A 16,123-nucleotide genomic window follows, 5' to 3' on the forward strand; every position below is an offset into this window, starting at 1 on the left:
GCTCTGTCGGTGTGTTTCAGCAGCATTGCGTTAGATTAGAGAAATTTCACCCGGATCTATTTTTAGATTTTAGTGGAAGCTAGTTTTCGTATAACACTGATGATGTAGACAGACGAACGGATGGTAATCTAGACAATAAAGACGGGCGTATAAAAATCACGGACACCTTCAAACTGCAAAAAAATGTCAGTTGGAGAAAAGAAAAGGGAAGCCGCATTATACATTTTAACCCTTCCATGTTTTGTATGCTTCAGATCGATTATTTCCCTGAATTGTTGCACTACGGTAGTTAGAACTGTCAAACTTCATTAAATTCCCACATAGCCAGAAAAGAATGATTTACTAGCCGATCATGTTAGCAGGGGATAATCCGAGCAAATACCAAAAACAGATCCGCAAGAGTCGAATTATTAATATATTTTTTTTTCGTTGAATACTGTGAAGTACTCATGAAGCATATTTATCAAAATCATTTTGTTTTTATTTGAAGAATCATCTGCATAAAATGGACATGCCATCTTACATCTTCAGTCAGTTCTGGATGGAAGGCAGTAGCCATCATGTTCCCTTGCTGAACTGCAACAACAACTTCCGCTTCCGTTTGTTGATTTTTAGTTTGTTCTAATGTTGCTAAGATGTTAACTTGTGGATTAGTTACCTCTACAACAGCAGGAGCACGGATAAACACTCCATGGTATACTGAATTAGATTGTTCATGAATTTCAGATCCAAGTAATGCCTTTTTCAATTTAACGGGGGCTTCAAAGCTGTTTATCTGCCGACCGAAGAAATTTCTGGAAACATCTATGTCCATTTCAGCTAGCTGTGAACAGAAAGTAAATAAATAGTAAATGGCAAATGAAGATTTCGCTTGTGAATGCTCCGAGAATAGTGACCATAATTACCATAATGAATCCAGAACAAAATGGCGTATACAAGAATCAGATTAACATAAAAAAAAACTAATCTCAATATCCATATTTGGAATTGCATTACATGTAATAGAGCAACTAGCCGACAATGTCTCCATGTCTTATTTTTTTACACTTTATAATAAAACCGGGAGGAATCCTTCCACTAGGGTATAATTAATTTGAATGTGACCTGATAGTCACCCTAGACAGATATAATCAAAAAGCTCAGTAAAGCTTAAAATGTCAAAATTAAGCCAAGGATGTGTGTTTCTACTTGTTCCAACTAAATATTTTAGATAACGGACGCTGTTAATTCGATAATAGGTCCTTATGCTAGCCACTCTTTACTATTATTGTTCTAATATTAAGTTTACCGAGGGCTGTCCTCCAATCTTTTGATTTTCAGTCTGCTTTGATAACAATATCATCCCTGCACAAGTTCCCCATGTCACATGACTTTTCTGGCCTATCCACTTCCGCAAAGGGTCGTCCATTTTGTTCCGTTTCAGAAATAAGCTAATAGTTGTACTTTCTCCGCCCGGTATAATAAGTCCGTCAAGTCTGTTTGTAATGTGGTCGACATGCCTGACTCCAATAATTTCTAAATTGTCAATTTTAAGAGTTTTCTGGGCTTTTCGAAGTGCAACATGGTGTTCGCAAAAGGCTCCCTGCACCTCAAGAATACCTACTATTAGGTTGGGCAACGGCCCCATTGTTTCAACGGCAGGCATGACTCTCTGAAAAGATAAATGTGCTCACATGAATAAAAAAAAACATAAAACTGCATCCACAATTTAATTCGACTGATATCATCCTGCATTAAAAAGATAAAGGTAAAAGTAATGAACATTTAAATAAAATTTGTCACCGATATGTTGAATTAGAATTTCCATTAATACGACTTAGGAAGGGAACTACCATTTGACTTCTATAAGAGGGTGCATGGATGAAATTAGAAACAAAAAGGTAGGATCCAAATTTTTCCTGAAATAAAAAGCAAGACAGGCCATAAGGAAAAGATCAAAATATCTTTTTATCCTAATATTTCATTGATTATATTTCTAAAAAAAATATTTGGAGCCAAATGCTTTACAACAAAACACATGATACATTAAGGTTCCGCTAAAGTCAAAACCTAGGAAATTACTAGACAAATTATTTTTATTCACTAATGTGAGTAGTAAATCCCGGACACTTTGCTAAATGCTTCTTAATACAACAGTAATCTACCCATATGCAGGTAACCAGATTAGGAAACAGATCAAGCAGCTGCCAATCTGGCAATGAATATTCATAAATATCGGGGTCGTGCTAATGTATGTTGCCTATGTAGTCTTGTAACGCGCCCCAGGCCTGAATCGGAGACTGTGTAATGTTCAATGCTATCCGACTTCCCGTTCTCGTACAAGCAAGAAACACACGTACGTAGAACACACGTGCATGATATTTAAATGGTACATTTTTTTTCTCGTATGAAACTAGACCTATCACGCTATGGCGGTAAACACGGCGATCTGTAGCATTATGTGGCCTATAGCTAACTATATTTTTATGCAAATCATATGCGAATATTTTAAAAGTACCGAAATTACGAGTGCATGAAGTCGCTAACAATATTAGCGACTTAAAAATGAATTTTCGTTAATTAAAGCTGCATTAGCTGCCAAATGTCTTCAGTTCTGATTCTAGTGAATTTTGCTGATTCAATGAAATAAGTTTGTAGTAATGCAATTGAAGCAATAAATGCCGATAATACCTACAGAATACTGTGAAAACAACGTTTCTTTAAATCAAAGAAGATCCATATAGCTCTGTTTTCGTCATTACTTCCGAAGGTTACCGACAGGACATTCACCCGAGTTAAAAATACTTTCACCTTGGCTAAAAAATAACAATAACGGATACATAGGTAAGCACGTGTCTTGTTTACATTTTATTTCATCTATTTCTTGATTAGTTTTCAAATAAATAATGACAATAACTGGCCATATTAGTGCCACATTATATCACAATACGAAAATTACAAAAGGATCCCAGAGGCGGATTCGGGGGGGAGCGTGGTGGGCGTGCGTTCCCCTTAAAATTTGCAAAGCATGGGTTGTCAGGGTTATACTTAGGTGGTTTTAGGTTGAAACTTTAATTTCTCGTTTATTTTACCACAAAATATATCTACATTGCACCCACTCAAGAAGAATATTTAAATAATTTAACCTCAAAACTGTTTCTCCTCGCTCCGCTCGGCGAAATTTTAACTGTGCGCCCCCAATCTAAAATCCTGGATCCGTGCGTTATATTCGAACGTTTTTCTTTTACGGCTTGAGTCCATCGGTCTTCCATGCCGTTGATTCACCATTTTCGCTTTGCAATAAAGAATCGATCCTTACAACGCATGCGCGAATTAAGGTCACCAGAAGTCACAAACAAACGATTTTATCTCGGTCGATTTTTTTGTCTTACAATAAATGTATCGATATCTATTTCATGTATTTAATGCGTTTTATTTGTGGCTATCAATTGAAATTATACTGGAAAAGTACAAATTAGTAGAAATAATTCAAAGTTAAGGCATATTTCAACAGAAACAAAAAAATTATGAAAAATGACAGCTAATGCAGCTTTCAGATAATATAGAATACTTACTTTTCCTTCTAACTGTCATCAGCAATGTCACATATTCAAAAACAATTTCCCAAACAATTTCTTACACAATTTATGTAATGCGTTTACTTATACAACAATCCTTATATAAATGCCATTTTTGTTGTTTATATAAGTCAGTATATGCGACTTTACAATTAACAACAAAACCGTACTTGATAATGGGGTTCGTCATAAGGGTTATGAAGTACAAATGTCTATTGCAGCCATCATATTTAACAATACAATCAGTAATAGATAAATTTTCCTATTGTTCTTATCATCCGTTGATCATTTGAATGTCATTATCTGACACTGACATCTGGGTTATACAATCCTGCAGAATAATAATCATACAATGATTCCCCTAATGAGCCCCTGACCACAATGAGCATTAACTAAAGATCTTGAGCCGGATGACATTTGTTCATTCTGGTTTAAACTATTGGTGGTTCTTGATTCACAACATGTCACTAAGGCAGAACGGTATGTAATTTTATATGTATCCTTATTTTGAAATTTGATTTTTTTTAAATTGACAATATCGGCATTTTTATTGTTTTATGTACGTTTTTGTTAAAATAGTAACGAGAATAGACACTCTTCAATGGTATTAGTTATGTCTTTTATATTTTTAGTCTTGATATATAATTAATGTGTGCTGTACGTGTATCTCTCTCAATTCTCGAATGTCAATACATATGTTACAGTGAGATCTTTGGACAACAAATAGATTCGTTGATCATGCAAATTATCATAATTATTATATCCATTACGCCTATGTATTTGTTTATATATTCCACGAACCAAGCTGTTCTGAATAAGATATTACTCTTTAGTCTTACTGTTACCTAACCTGAGAGTGTTTGTTTTACCACTATTAGGTATCCCTGATGTAACAAACCTAACCCTAAGCGATGGGCTGATACCTAATGGCAACACAGGTATAACTTATATAAGTTTCCAGTCCTTCTGGCATCAGTATTGCGTATTGATATTAGTGATGTACATGATGAATAGCAAGAAACTCCGATCAAAATGTCAAAAAGCGCCATTTACGTCATTTCAAACGACAATCAAGAGTTATCGACTACTCCCCCCCCCTCCCCCCCCCCCGAGGAAATTATATGCTCTCTATAGTCTTGAACCCTCCAAAAGTAACAGTCAATCGGGGGAAAACTGCTGAAAGCACTCGTTAAAACGATAGAATTTGTTCGCATAATACTCCAATCTGTCTATTCTGAACTAGCTGGTCTAATCAACAAACTTCATTATAGGTACGTTTAAGGTTAAGGCAGGGTTGGCCCAGATGGCAAAGGGAGGTATAATCATGGATGTGACAACTCCAGAGGAAGCCCGAATAGCAGAAGAGGCTGGTGCATGCGCTGTGATGGCTTTAGAAAGAGTACCAGCAGATATACGTCGAGAAGGTGGCGTTGCCAGAATGACAGATCCAAAGGTGGAATACATAGAAAGCTCTTTCACGTGTCAATGATCAATTCAGTTACTATTGCTAAACGTAACTGAACTAGGATTCTGATACATCTAAGCTCAAACGATGCTCATTTTTACGCAAATGGTTGTAGTTCCGAGATCAATTCCGTAACATGTAAAATGCTAGCTCATGGAACGGGATACGTTGAAACTATTCATTGGTCAATCCTGTAATCAATTATTTTGATTTGAATATTCATATGTTCTATAAGACTTCATGTTTCAGAATTCCTAAGCAATTCATTATTTGTCTACTGGTGTAAGTCTATTGAAATAAATGATAATGTTTTAAAACTGGAATTTAAAACGGTATTAAAGCAAGATAAGTCAAGCTTTTAGGAAAAATGGCTCTACATTAAGTAATTTGAGAAGCAAAATAATGTTGATTTTTTTTCATTAAAAATACAATTATTAACATATGTTTCATAATCAAAAAGAACAGTTGATAAGTGTCTGTAATCCTTCACATTGGTATATAAATCGCTCTCTTTACTGCAAGGGGTTAAAGTAAAGGTCAAACATTAATCACCATGTATTGACACATGCAGTCTGTTACTCTGTTTTCGTTCGAGATTATTGAATGAAATAAATGTTATGTTTGGGTTACAAGATTATATAAAGATACTATGCTTGTCCCTCTGAAACATGAGGATTTCTTTAACTCGTGCAAGAGAAATCCGTCATATATTGACTTGATCCTGTAAAAAAAACGAGATTTCTCACTATCATGAGAGAAATTTCTTATCTTTAATACGGAGACGTGTAAAACCTTATTATCCTATTATACCCGGCATAAATTAGCAATTTTATTTTTCGTTTATTTCAGAAAATCAAAGCAATCATGGAAACAGTAACAATACCTGTTATGGCAAAATGTAGAATAGGACATTTTGCTGAAGCGCAAATTCTTGAAGCCCTTGGAGTAGACATGGTCGATGAATCTGAAGGTAGTGTGCGAAATTTTGAATGTTTCAAGAAAAGTTTAATAGACGTTTTTTTTTTATTAAATGCAGATCGTCAATTAATTGCATCATGCTTTATAATGAGGATGACATGATGGATGCATAAAATCAACACATGTTGCAAAGTTGATTAGAAACTTTTTATCACAGTCGGGCAGGGTTGTGGTCACTATGGCACATTCCACATTTTAATTCACTTTCGTATTTATTTTTAATTAACAATATCTGTTGATACTGTACTGAAATATAACATGCTCAAACGTAACATTCTGGTGTTGGTCCAATCCAATTTTAAAATATATATTTTATAGATCATTGCTGTCAATGGACATGAAAAAAATTTTTTAATTAAAATCTCCGTTTTTTTTTACAGTTTTAACGCCAGCAGATGAAGAAAATCATGTGAACAAACATGATTTTAAAGTGCCATTCGTCTGTGGTGCGCGTGACCTGGGAGAGGCGTTGCGGAGAATTTCAGAGGGTGCTGCAATGATCAGAACAAAAGGGGAAGCCGGTACTGGTGATGTGTCAGAAGCCGTTCGTCACGCTAGAACAATAAAAAAACAAATCAAAATTGCCAAAGCAATGGACTCTACCGAACTGTACGCATACGCCAAAGAACTTCGTGTCCCTATAGATCTACTGCAAAAGACAGCGGAACTGGGGCGTTTACCTGTTGTAAACTTTGCTGCTGGGGGTCTTGGTAAGTGTACATGTTTAAAACTGAAATATGACTACGATCTACATCTAGCTAAGGCTTGCAGTCTACAAATTGAATATACTGTGCATCAAAAAATAAAGAAAGATCCGATTCTAATTTACTTGACAAAAGTACTACGTCTTCACCATAATTTCAAATCATAAGATGGCTTCCTCAGAATACAAACTGTTGTAATTATTCATATGTATAATCAAACAGGGCGAACTCTTGCAAAATGACAGAACCAGTGGAATGGCCAGGAGACATTTTGGGCTTAGATGATATGGGCGTTTTTAATTCATATCTATTTTTATTTTCCTTTTTAAGAACATAAAATTTCTTTATTGTTCCAGCATGAGCAACAATTATTTATATGATGTATTTGTTTCTAAATTTCCAGACATGTTAAAGTTAACTTAATGTTAACACTATTTATGATTCTAGATTTATGATATACTTCTTGTTACAGCAACCCCCGCAGACGTCTCCTTATTAATGCAGCTTGGTGTTGATGGGGTATTTGTTGGATCTGGAATTTTCAAAAGCTCCAACCCACCAGAGAGAGCAGTTGCCATGGCTCAGGCCGTTACACATTACAAAGATCCGAAAATTTTAGGTGATCTAAGCTCCGACTTAGGGGCCGCCATGTTTGGTAATCCCGTGCACCAACGAACAAACTTTTCAACGTATGCTAAAAACAGCTATGACAATAAAAATATATGGGACGCAACCCTTGGTGACCCTTCAAAGTTTCCCATGAATCAAGTGTCATAGATAATCGTACATTTTTATTTTCTTATGTTATGTATTTTATCAACATTAAAACACGTGATCATTATTTGTAAATGTCATTGCCATTTGGTCTATATCTGTATATTATTTACTACAGAGTCATTTATAGTTGAATTTTACAGACGCCATTACAGGAGAGGATTGTAAGCTAAGACTTCTAGAAATTTCTGCATGAATTCTTTTCTTTCACGAACTAACTCCAGAAGATAGTGCATTGCTCCGATCGTCACCCATACTAAAAATTTTAGGTGATCTGAACTCCGACTTAACTATTTAGCTACTGAAAACCCTAAACTGATATCCTTGATGGCGTCAATGCATACCACGTTTGTAGACTAAATTCTTAGAAATTTTTAAAAGCAAGATAATTTCATAAATGGTATTTTTCTCAATGTGATGGAAGTTTATGTTAGCAATCGGCCTCATCGTGCTAACTTCTCGTAAGCATGTTTCTAATACAAGGAATAGAGTGGTATTAGACGGGTCAGTATCCTTTACGGTTTTGATAAACCATCCAGTAACTACTGTCAATAAAGGAAGGGGAAGGTTTTATCTTCACGTTAAGAATGCTGGCTTTGATCCTCAGAGAATTATCTGTAAAAACTGGCAAAGAAATCGATCAACATGTTATTTGAAAATTTTTGTAGAAGTGTTGATATGGGGAGGCAAAATAGTCAAACGCGTAAGCAGTTGGTATTCGGGTTCAAGTGTACAGAAAAATGCACGACAGTAAAAAGTTCTTTGCTCAGATTGGGTAGACTGGATAAAATTAAAACATTAAAACTGTTATGATCATGCCAACTTTTACGAGAAAAAACATAATATATAAGATAATGTGACATAAAAAACCTTGGCTTAGCTCTTTCAAGATCGAGTAGACTATGTCTAGTAGATTGGATAATAAAAATAACATTAAAAACAGAAATCATAATTCTAAATATCATCCATTTTCTTTTTTTTATATTTCATGAATTGAAAATGTCGATTTGAATATCACCCTGCCATTCCCGGCCTATTTTGAAATTTAATCCATATAGGATACAAAGAAAAAAAACATGTTTTAAGTACCACTCTGTGTAAGAATCCAGCAATGGGTGGCACATCATTCTTCTCAATTTGGTCTTTTTTGCCTCGAAAATGTTCAATACATCTAGAAAAAAACAACCAAAAAGCTGTTTAAATTCATACTGAAACATATGTGATGTAGATATTTTTGACTGCTTTATACTACAATCCCCAATAATCAGTTAAAATCCCGACTCAAAACTGTAACACATCTTCGTTACTTGAAAAAAAAAGAAAAAAACATACACCTAGTAGTACCTGGTAGAGATTCCTCACACTTTGTGAAAACAATTCCAAATCATCTTCCAAATGTACCGAAGAAGATATTCTCAGGATGCTGGAATTTTTAATCTGCATTATGTGAGGGGGCGCATTTGTCAACATACGGTCGGCATTCTAATGGAAACAAATTGTACCCCGCTATACTCGCTGGTAATTTTCCTTCGCTCTTATGAGACTTATTTTATAGCTGTTCTAATCCAAAAGGAGACCCATCGTTAAGCCATATCCTTTGATTTCAGTGTCTGCTGTATAAATGATATATTGTCTTAAACAATCCTAGTTTCGGGGATACATACGTCGCATGTACCCCCCAAAAAACTTTAGATAAAGGACACTACAGACACTAAACTAAGTCTCGTGTCTTGACCTACGATTAGAGATCGATCGTAAATGAAAACTTGTGACCAAACTTAACTTCTCATTCCGTATTGTCAACTTTCCTTTCATCCGTGGCAAATCCCTTCTGCACCTGCGTATGGAGTTCTCATATTACAACTCATTGTTTATGCAGAGCTTGCCGGAACTACGCGGAGTTAGTGTACCGTACTAGAATTCTTACAATTAGGCTTCTGGGACAGGGTTATGTCGGTACAAGATTAAATTAATCGCTATACCAGTTTTATGTGGATCGTTATGGTGTATCAGATTTGTTCACTGTGTCATAGTTTTCCTTTACTGTTTTGTCTACCCCGGCCTTGGCGCCACAAAAGTTAAAAAATACTTAAGTCTGAGAATATTCTGAACTTCTTACTTCAGTAATGTTTTAAGTTTTGTGGCCTTGGAGCCAGGATGTGACGTTTTGTTAAAGAAACTGTCTTTGTAAGAATCATGCAAAATCTGAAAAAAATATGATACACCCCAAAAAAGGCTACATATTTTTATTTTTGTAATTAAGTTTTTTATGGGTCTATACTATGAAATGTGTAATTATTCATTCAAATCTGCCTGCAGAGTTATCCCTTATTTTTGAAATCTACAGTGCATTCTATATTTAATCATTTTTATCTCCTAAGAACACGGGTTATATGACAAACTGAATGTTAATTTTTTGTTTACAATGGCAATTCAAACAAAATATCAAAAATTAAAATATGTAGGCTTTTTACCCATGAATTATATTGTGCAAGTTTTCATAGCTGAATCTGCAAAATGTACCACCAAACCTCTTTCAAAACTTTTAACTTCTATACTCACAACTGTCAATGAGGGTCTGCATGCAGTCCTACCACAACACTTGTTACTCCCGTAGTGGTATTCATTCAATGTGGATCCTGAAAAAATCGAAAGGTCTTTTGGAGACAATCAATTCAAGACTATTATCTGCAAATAATATCATTAAAACCTATGATTTTTCAACACTGTATACTTCTATTCCCCATACTCAGTTAAGCCATTTTTATACGTCTTATCCCCCAAATCAATCCTAGCCAACTTAAAAACATTATACATCGTTGTTTTCCCCAAAAAAAATTGGTACACCTAGATACAAATATATAGTTCTTGGTAGAGATTCCTCATACTTTGTAAGAAATAATTCCAAATCATCTTCCAAATATACAGAGGACGATGTTTACAAAATGCTGGAATTTTTAATCGACAACATATTTGTCCAGTGTTGTGGATGTGTTTTTCAACAAACGGTCGGCACCCCTATGGGGACAAATTGGGCTCCTTTACTTGCTGACCTATTCCTTCACTCTTATGAGGCTGACTCCATAGCTGGTCTGATCCGAAAGAAAGAATATCGTTTGGCTGGATCCTATAATCTCAGTTTCCGCTATATATATAACGTATTATCTTTAAACAATCCTTATTTTGGGAATTTGATACATCGCATCTACCCCAAAGAACTTGAGATAAAGGATACTACAGATACTGCGAAGTCAGCTTCATATCTTGACCTACACTTAGACATCGATGGTAAAGGAAAAGTACTGACCAAACTTTACGAAAAACGTGATGACTTTTAATTCAGAATCCACAACTTTCCTTTCGTCTGTGACAACATCCCTTCAGCACCTGCGTATGGAGTGTTCATAGTACAACTCATACGTTATGCCAGAGCTTGCCGAAACTACGCAGACGTTTTGTATCGAACTAGAACTCTAACAAATAGGCTTCTGGAAGGGTTATGTTGCTACAAGATTGAAATCATCACTACAGAAGTTTTATGGTCGTCATCATGAACTCGTGGATCGTTATGGTGTATCCATCTGCACCATGAAAACTGATTTATTCAACGGGTCATAGTTTTCCTTTCCTAGTTTGTCTACCCCGAACCTGACTTTTTATGAATGCACCTGGTCCATGCTCCCAGTTTTTAGTGGAGTCCGAGTTGCTCAATTGCTTTTGTTATTTTGTATGTACAGTTGCGATCACTTCTAACCTTTCTACGATCCTGTCAGAAACTGTTCTGACCCGTATCACACCTTGTCAGGGTCTGTCAGGACTTCGGACAAGCTCTGTCATAGTTTGTCATGGGTCTTGACACCCTCCTGTTAGGAACTGTTCTAAGTAGAACAGATACGTGGATTAGAAGAGTTCCTGACAGATTCTCATTAGCTCCAGAATACTCCTCTGCCTGAATTATATACAGTACATGTACGTGATTACGTACGACGGGAAGCTTTACTATGTTTAAACTTGATTTTTTTTTCAATTTTTACCCGACTTTTATGTATGGCATGCAGTTCCAACAAAAAATATCGCCTGCCGTACTTGCTAGGCCCCCTGACTTTAAAGACTTTGGACTGATTTCTTTTTGGTTGCAGATCTAGACACCGGTATGATACAGATAACCTATATATATATTGACATTTTAAACAGTTTATACAGAAATTTTAGACCTTTATGGAACTTTAGAGTGTTCACACTCATACGATTTGAAAGAATAGGACAATTTGAAGAATTTTGACAGAAATATATTAGTCGCAGTCACCAACATGGTAGTTCTAATACACAAAAATAGCATTTTAGTCAATAATTTTAGGTTTTCATGGAAATCAAAAGTGCTGGCACCCATACATTTTGCAAGAATATGACATTTTAAAAGAATTTTGACTCAAAATAATATGTAACAGCCACTACATGATAGTTATATTGAAAAATTTAACATTTTAGTCATTAATTTTAGACCCCCATGGAAATTAAAAGTATGTTCACTCATAAATTTTGCAAGAATATGACATTTTTGAAGAATTTTGACTCAAGTTAATGTGTCACATCCACAATATGATAGTTACATTGAAACATTCAGCATTTTAATCATTAATTTTAGACCCTCATGGAAATTAAAAGTGTGCGCACTCATACATTTTGCAAGAATATAACATTTTTAAAGAATTTTGACTTAAATTAATGTGTCAGAGCCACTATATGATAATATGTAGAAAAATTAACCATTTTAGTAATAAATTTTAGTCCCTCATAGAAATTAAAAGTGTGGGCACTCATTCATATGCTGGAATATGACATTTTTGTAGAATTTTGACAGGAATATATGAATCACAGTCACCCACATGAAAGTTGTATTGAAAAAAATAAGCATTTTAGTCGATAGTTTTAGACCCTCATTTTGAAGAATTTTTACTGAAATAATGGTGTCACGGTCACTAGTAAGAAAATAACATTTTTAGTTTCTGCATTTTCTACATATAAGACTATGTGAGGAAATTGGAAGTGTTATCACTCATATTCGTAACTAAAGGTGGCATTTTGGAGAATTTTGACCGAAATGTATCAGTCACCCATTTAATGTTGTCAATTTTAATTTTTTTTAATGATTTGTGAACCTTATGTTGTTAAAAGTAGCTTTCACTCAAAAAGTGCTTTGTCAATCTTGAACTTCGTGATAATTATCAAACATCTGAAAGTTATCTGTTGCAACTTTTACACTCAGAACAGAAATATAGACCTTTAATTTTATAGTTAAATAATTTGATTTAATTAATATCACAGGTGTATGGCAGAGTGTAAAAAAATTATACATGTAAACAATGATAATTTTTGAACGATGAGTGACTGGACCGTGATCGACGAAAATTGGAACATGAACAACGATCGAGTGATTGTGGGATGATGATCACGACGAGCTCTATATATAATTGGAAATTATATGTAAATTTTGAAATCAAGATTTGTTTTCTAATCGGGTTAGCTAAATTACTTTAGTCACACAGTTTCATTTAATAATCGTGGACTTCCTGTTCTAAATTACGTCACACTGAATAGAAAGATTTAGTGTCAGGAACTGTCTAGGAGTATGACAGTTTAGAACAGCTTTTCGTATTTTCTTTTTCACGACCAAGGGTAATTTCTGTCAGGATCTGTCAGGGAATAAATCAAAATGTGTCCTGACCTAGGACAGCCTCTGTCAGGATCTGTCAGGATTTCTGTTCTATCTAGATCTGCTGTCGTAGAACAGAAATCCTGATAGATTCTGACAGAATTTAAGAGAGGTTATTTAGAAGTGATCGCAACTGTATGATTTTAGTTACTTTATTTTCTTTGTTGTGTATGTCTGTTTTCCATGTCTGGTCTTTGTCCCTGGATTACATTCTTTTGATTGCCGCTATAACATTGGTTCCCTTGATTACTCTTGCATGATTCTTAATAACTCACTGGGTGTTTCTAGAAAAGCAGAGGACGCTACCTGGTCCATCCTCCCAGTTTATGGTGGAGTCCAAGTTGCTCATTTACTTTTGTTTATTTGTACGTGTTATTTTATGTTCTCTGTTGTTTGTGTCTGTTTTCCCTGCCTGTTTTTTATCCTTGGAACATATTCTTTGGATTTCCACTCGAATCTTAATTCAGTTGCTTACTCTTTTAAGAAACGACAGTACGAAAAATTATCAAAGTTTGAGAAAGGACATATAGTATTTTATGGTCAGAAAAACCTTAAATGGTGTGCAAAAACATTATTTCTGCAAAAAAAAAGACCAAAAAAGTAGTCAAGAATTATCGCCAACAAGATGATTATCGGAAACAAGGACTGTTAAGCTCAGAAAATTGTTTTGTCGACTGAAATGTGAGATGAAAAGTGGGAAAACATACCAAAGATTATATCGTATAATAAATTGTATGATCATTGTTATAGTTATCTATTGTATACATCTACAATAAAACATATTTTTTTTACAATCGATTGTAACATGACCAAAGATTGATTGAAAATTGAACCAACATTGTTTATCAATAAATAGTTTTTTATTTCATATGTGTTGGTATTTTTTTTATTTAAATATTTAGAGTTGGTAAATACAATAATACGATAACTAACATGTATCAGAATTTTAAGATAAATTGAATGCCACCAACCCGACCGACGTCAGCCAAGAAACTACGCCCAAACAAACTGCAAACACTTCGATTTTAGATAAGTGCGGTAAATACTGAATATTACATGTCAAAATCTGTATCCCATGCTGTATCAACCCAAGACTTCTATATCACCCCAAGGCCAGGGGCCACCGGTCCGTGGGGTGATATAGGTCGAGGATTACAGATTTTAACACGTCATGTTCATTATATCATAATTTATATTTTGACCGTACTTCTAGTATGGTCTGTGAAGGGGTGTGATATAGGGTATGCGGTATAGGGTAGACGATATAGGGTAGATGATATAGGGTAGACGGTATAGGGTATGCGATATAGGGTAGACGGTATAGGGTAGACGATATAGGGTTTAAACAATTACTTATAATGCATATACAAAAAATTACATTCTAATCTTATTATATGATACAAAGCCATACAGGAGATATGATGAAATATGAGCTGTAGAACCTTTCAATAAAAATACACATGATTACAACCGAAACTCAACAGCACACATTATAAGGATGTAATGTCACAGTAATAAGTAGTGACAAAACCAGGTACACAGGGAATTGATTGAGAAAGGAGACAAAGCAATCATAACACTTGCAAAATAAATTTATAAGGATAATGATTTTGCTGATGAAAATTGTATAAAAAGATAGGAAACACATCTAAAATATACTTCATAGAGATGTCTAGAAGTAGACTTGTGGGAAGAAACTGCGAGTTGAAAAAACATTTTAACGAAAATTGAACTTTTTAATAGAACCTTTGGCATTATAGATAGAGGAGAACAAGTGTAATATTTAACCGAGATAAAAAAAAAAGCTACTGACTCTGAAAACACGTGTTAAAATCAATTAATGAATTATTATATAACCGACAAAAAATGTCTACAAGAATAGTTACTAGTCCAATTATTTACTTTACAATGTAAATAGACGATCAATAATATGTGCTCATCTACACCATGATAGTTTGTTTTCTATACTTTTCCTACTGCAAATTACTAGGTCTTGTATACATCCTCTGGTATTGTCTAATGCTATTTCTGGTTCCCTGAAAAGTGCTCTGACTCTTGTTAGAAGTGCGGAAAATCCCTGAAGAATAATTGGACCCATCTGTAGAGAGAGTCCTATCTGCAATATCTTGTGGTCTCTGCTAAATGTTGTGTTATTTACGTGTAAAACTGAAATTTAAACTCCGGGATCCCTGACATCACCAAACACCAAATATTTACAGACGAGTCCATGTCTGCTTATATGTTATGGACTATATGATCGGATCATGATATGACGTTTACTCTAGAAGTGCGTATTCATGATCCAATTTATTGTGTAGTAAAAGTTAATGGTTTGTTTTGATGAATTCAAAGATGGTTTATCTCAGCTTTTATATTGTCCTTTGGCATTCAATATCTTTTAAAAGAGATTCTAAGTGTGGTACTTTATTTTCATTTGTTGCTTCATTCCGACGAGGCGTTCCCGTTTAGTCCGTTAGTTTTATAATTAAGTATATATTAGTCGGAATAGATAATTAGATGATTCTTTTTGCAATTCCCAGAACAATTTGCTAGATTCGGTGGTAGTAAGTGATTAGATGTCGCGCAAGAACTATTATGATCAAATTTAAAAACTTGCGCATCCGAATTATAAAATAAAGATAAAATGGAGTGCACAAAATTCCGTTTCTACAGTTAACTGTAAATACCGAACCATGAATTACAGAAAGCAAACAAATCTATCAATCGCCCTACCCAAATTGTTATTTTAAACACTGATATTTTTGGCCATAAGATGCCAATACGTACACAAATACTGTAACATCCAACAAGAAAGCATAAGCTTATTAAAATATGGCCAACAATGTGATATAGAAATACAAATAACTAAATTGTCTTAATAGTGCAATCAATTATTTAATAATTGGTATGATCATCTACTTATCTACAATAA

General features: G+C 34.6%; 2 protein-coding genes across 4 annotated transcripts; one reads left to right on the plus strand and one right to left on the minus strand.

Moving 5' to 3' along the window:
- Nucleotides 1–211: 211 nt before the first annotated feature.
- Nucleotides 212–3,696, minus strand: LOC148609534 (uncharacterized). 3 transcript variants are annotated; one of them, XM_088540544.1, is made up of 4 exons: nucleotides 3,555–3,696; nucleotides 2,675–2,795; nucleotides 1,289–1,651; nucleotides 212–823 (listed from the first exon to the last, which is right to left on the minus strand). In XM_088540544.1, exons 3-4 carry the CDS (start codon nucleotides 1,643–1,645, stop codon nucleotides 470–472), a joined length of 711 nt encoding a protein of 236 aa, XP_088396670.1. In that variant the 5' UTR covers nucleotides 1,646–1,651; nucleotides 2,675–2,795; nucleotides 3,555–3,696; the 3' UTR covers nucleotides 212–469. The 3 variants fall into 3 exon arrangements, with proteins under 3 accessions (XP_088396670.1, XP_088396671.1, XP_088396669.1); XM_088540545.1 differs by lacking the exon at nucleotides 2,675–2,795 and having other exon boundaries at nucleotides 397–823; XM_088540543.1 differs by lacking the exons at nucleotides 2,675–2,795; nucleotides 3,555–3,696 and adding an exon at nucleotides 3,126–3,269 and having other exon boundaries at nucleotides 397–823.
- Nucleotides 3,697–3,886: 190 nt separating this feature from the next.
- Nucleotides 3,887–7,545, plus strand: LOC148609535 (pyridoxal 5'-phosphate synthase subunit SNZERR-like). The gene is made up of 6 exons (XM_088540542.1): nucleotides 3,887–4,037; nucleotides 4,436–4,495; nucleotides 4,829–5,010; nucleotides 5,872–5,992; nucleotides 6,381–6,710; nucleotides 7,177–7,545. The coding sequence occupies exons 1-6, from the start codon at nucleotides 3,968–3,970 to the stop codon at nucleotides 7,479–7,481; spliced, it is 1,068 nt and encodes a 355-aa protein (XP_088396668.1). The 5' UTR covers nucleotides 3,887–3,967; the 3' UTR covers nucleotides 7,482–7,545.
- The last annotated feature ends 8,578 nt before the right edge of the window (nucleotides 7,546–16,123 follow it).

Source organism: Perna viridis, chromosome 8, assembly GCF_037379345.1.
Source record: "Perna viridis isolate PV_CMFRI_1.1 ecotype Kerala chromosome 8, ASM3737934v1, whole genome shotgun sequence".
NCBI lineage: Eukaryota > Metazoa > Mollusca > Bivalvia > Mytilida > Mytilidae > Perna > Perna viridis.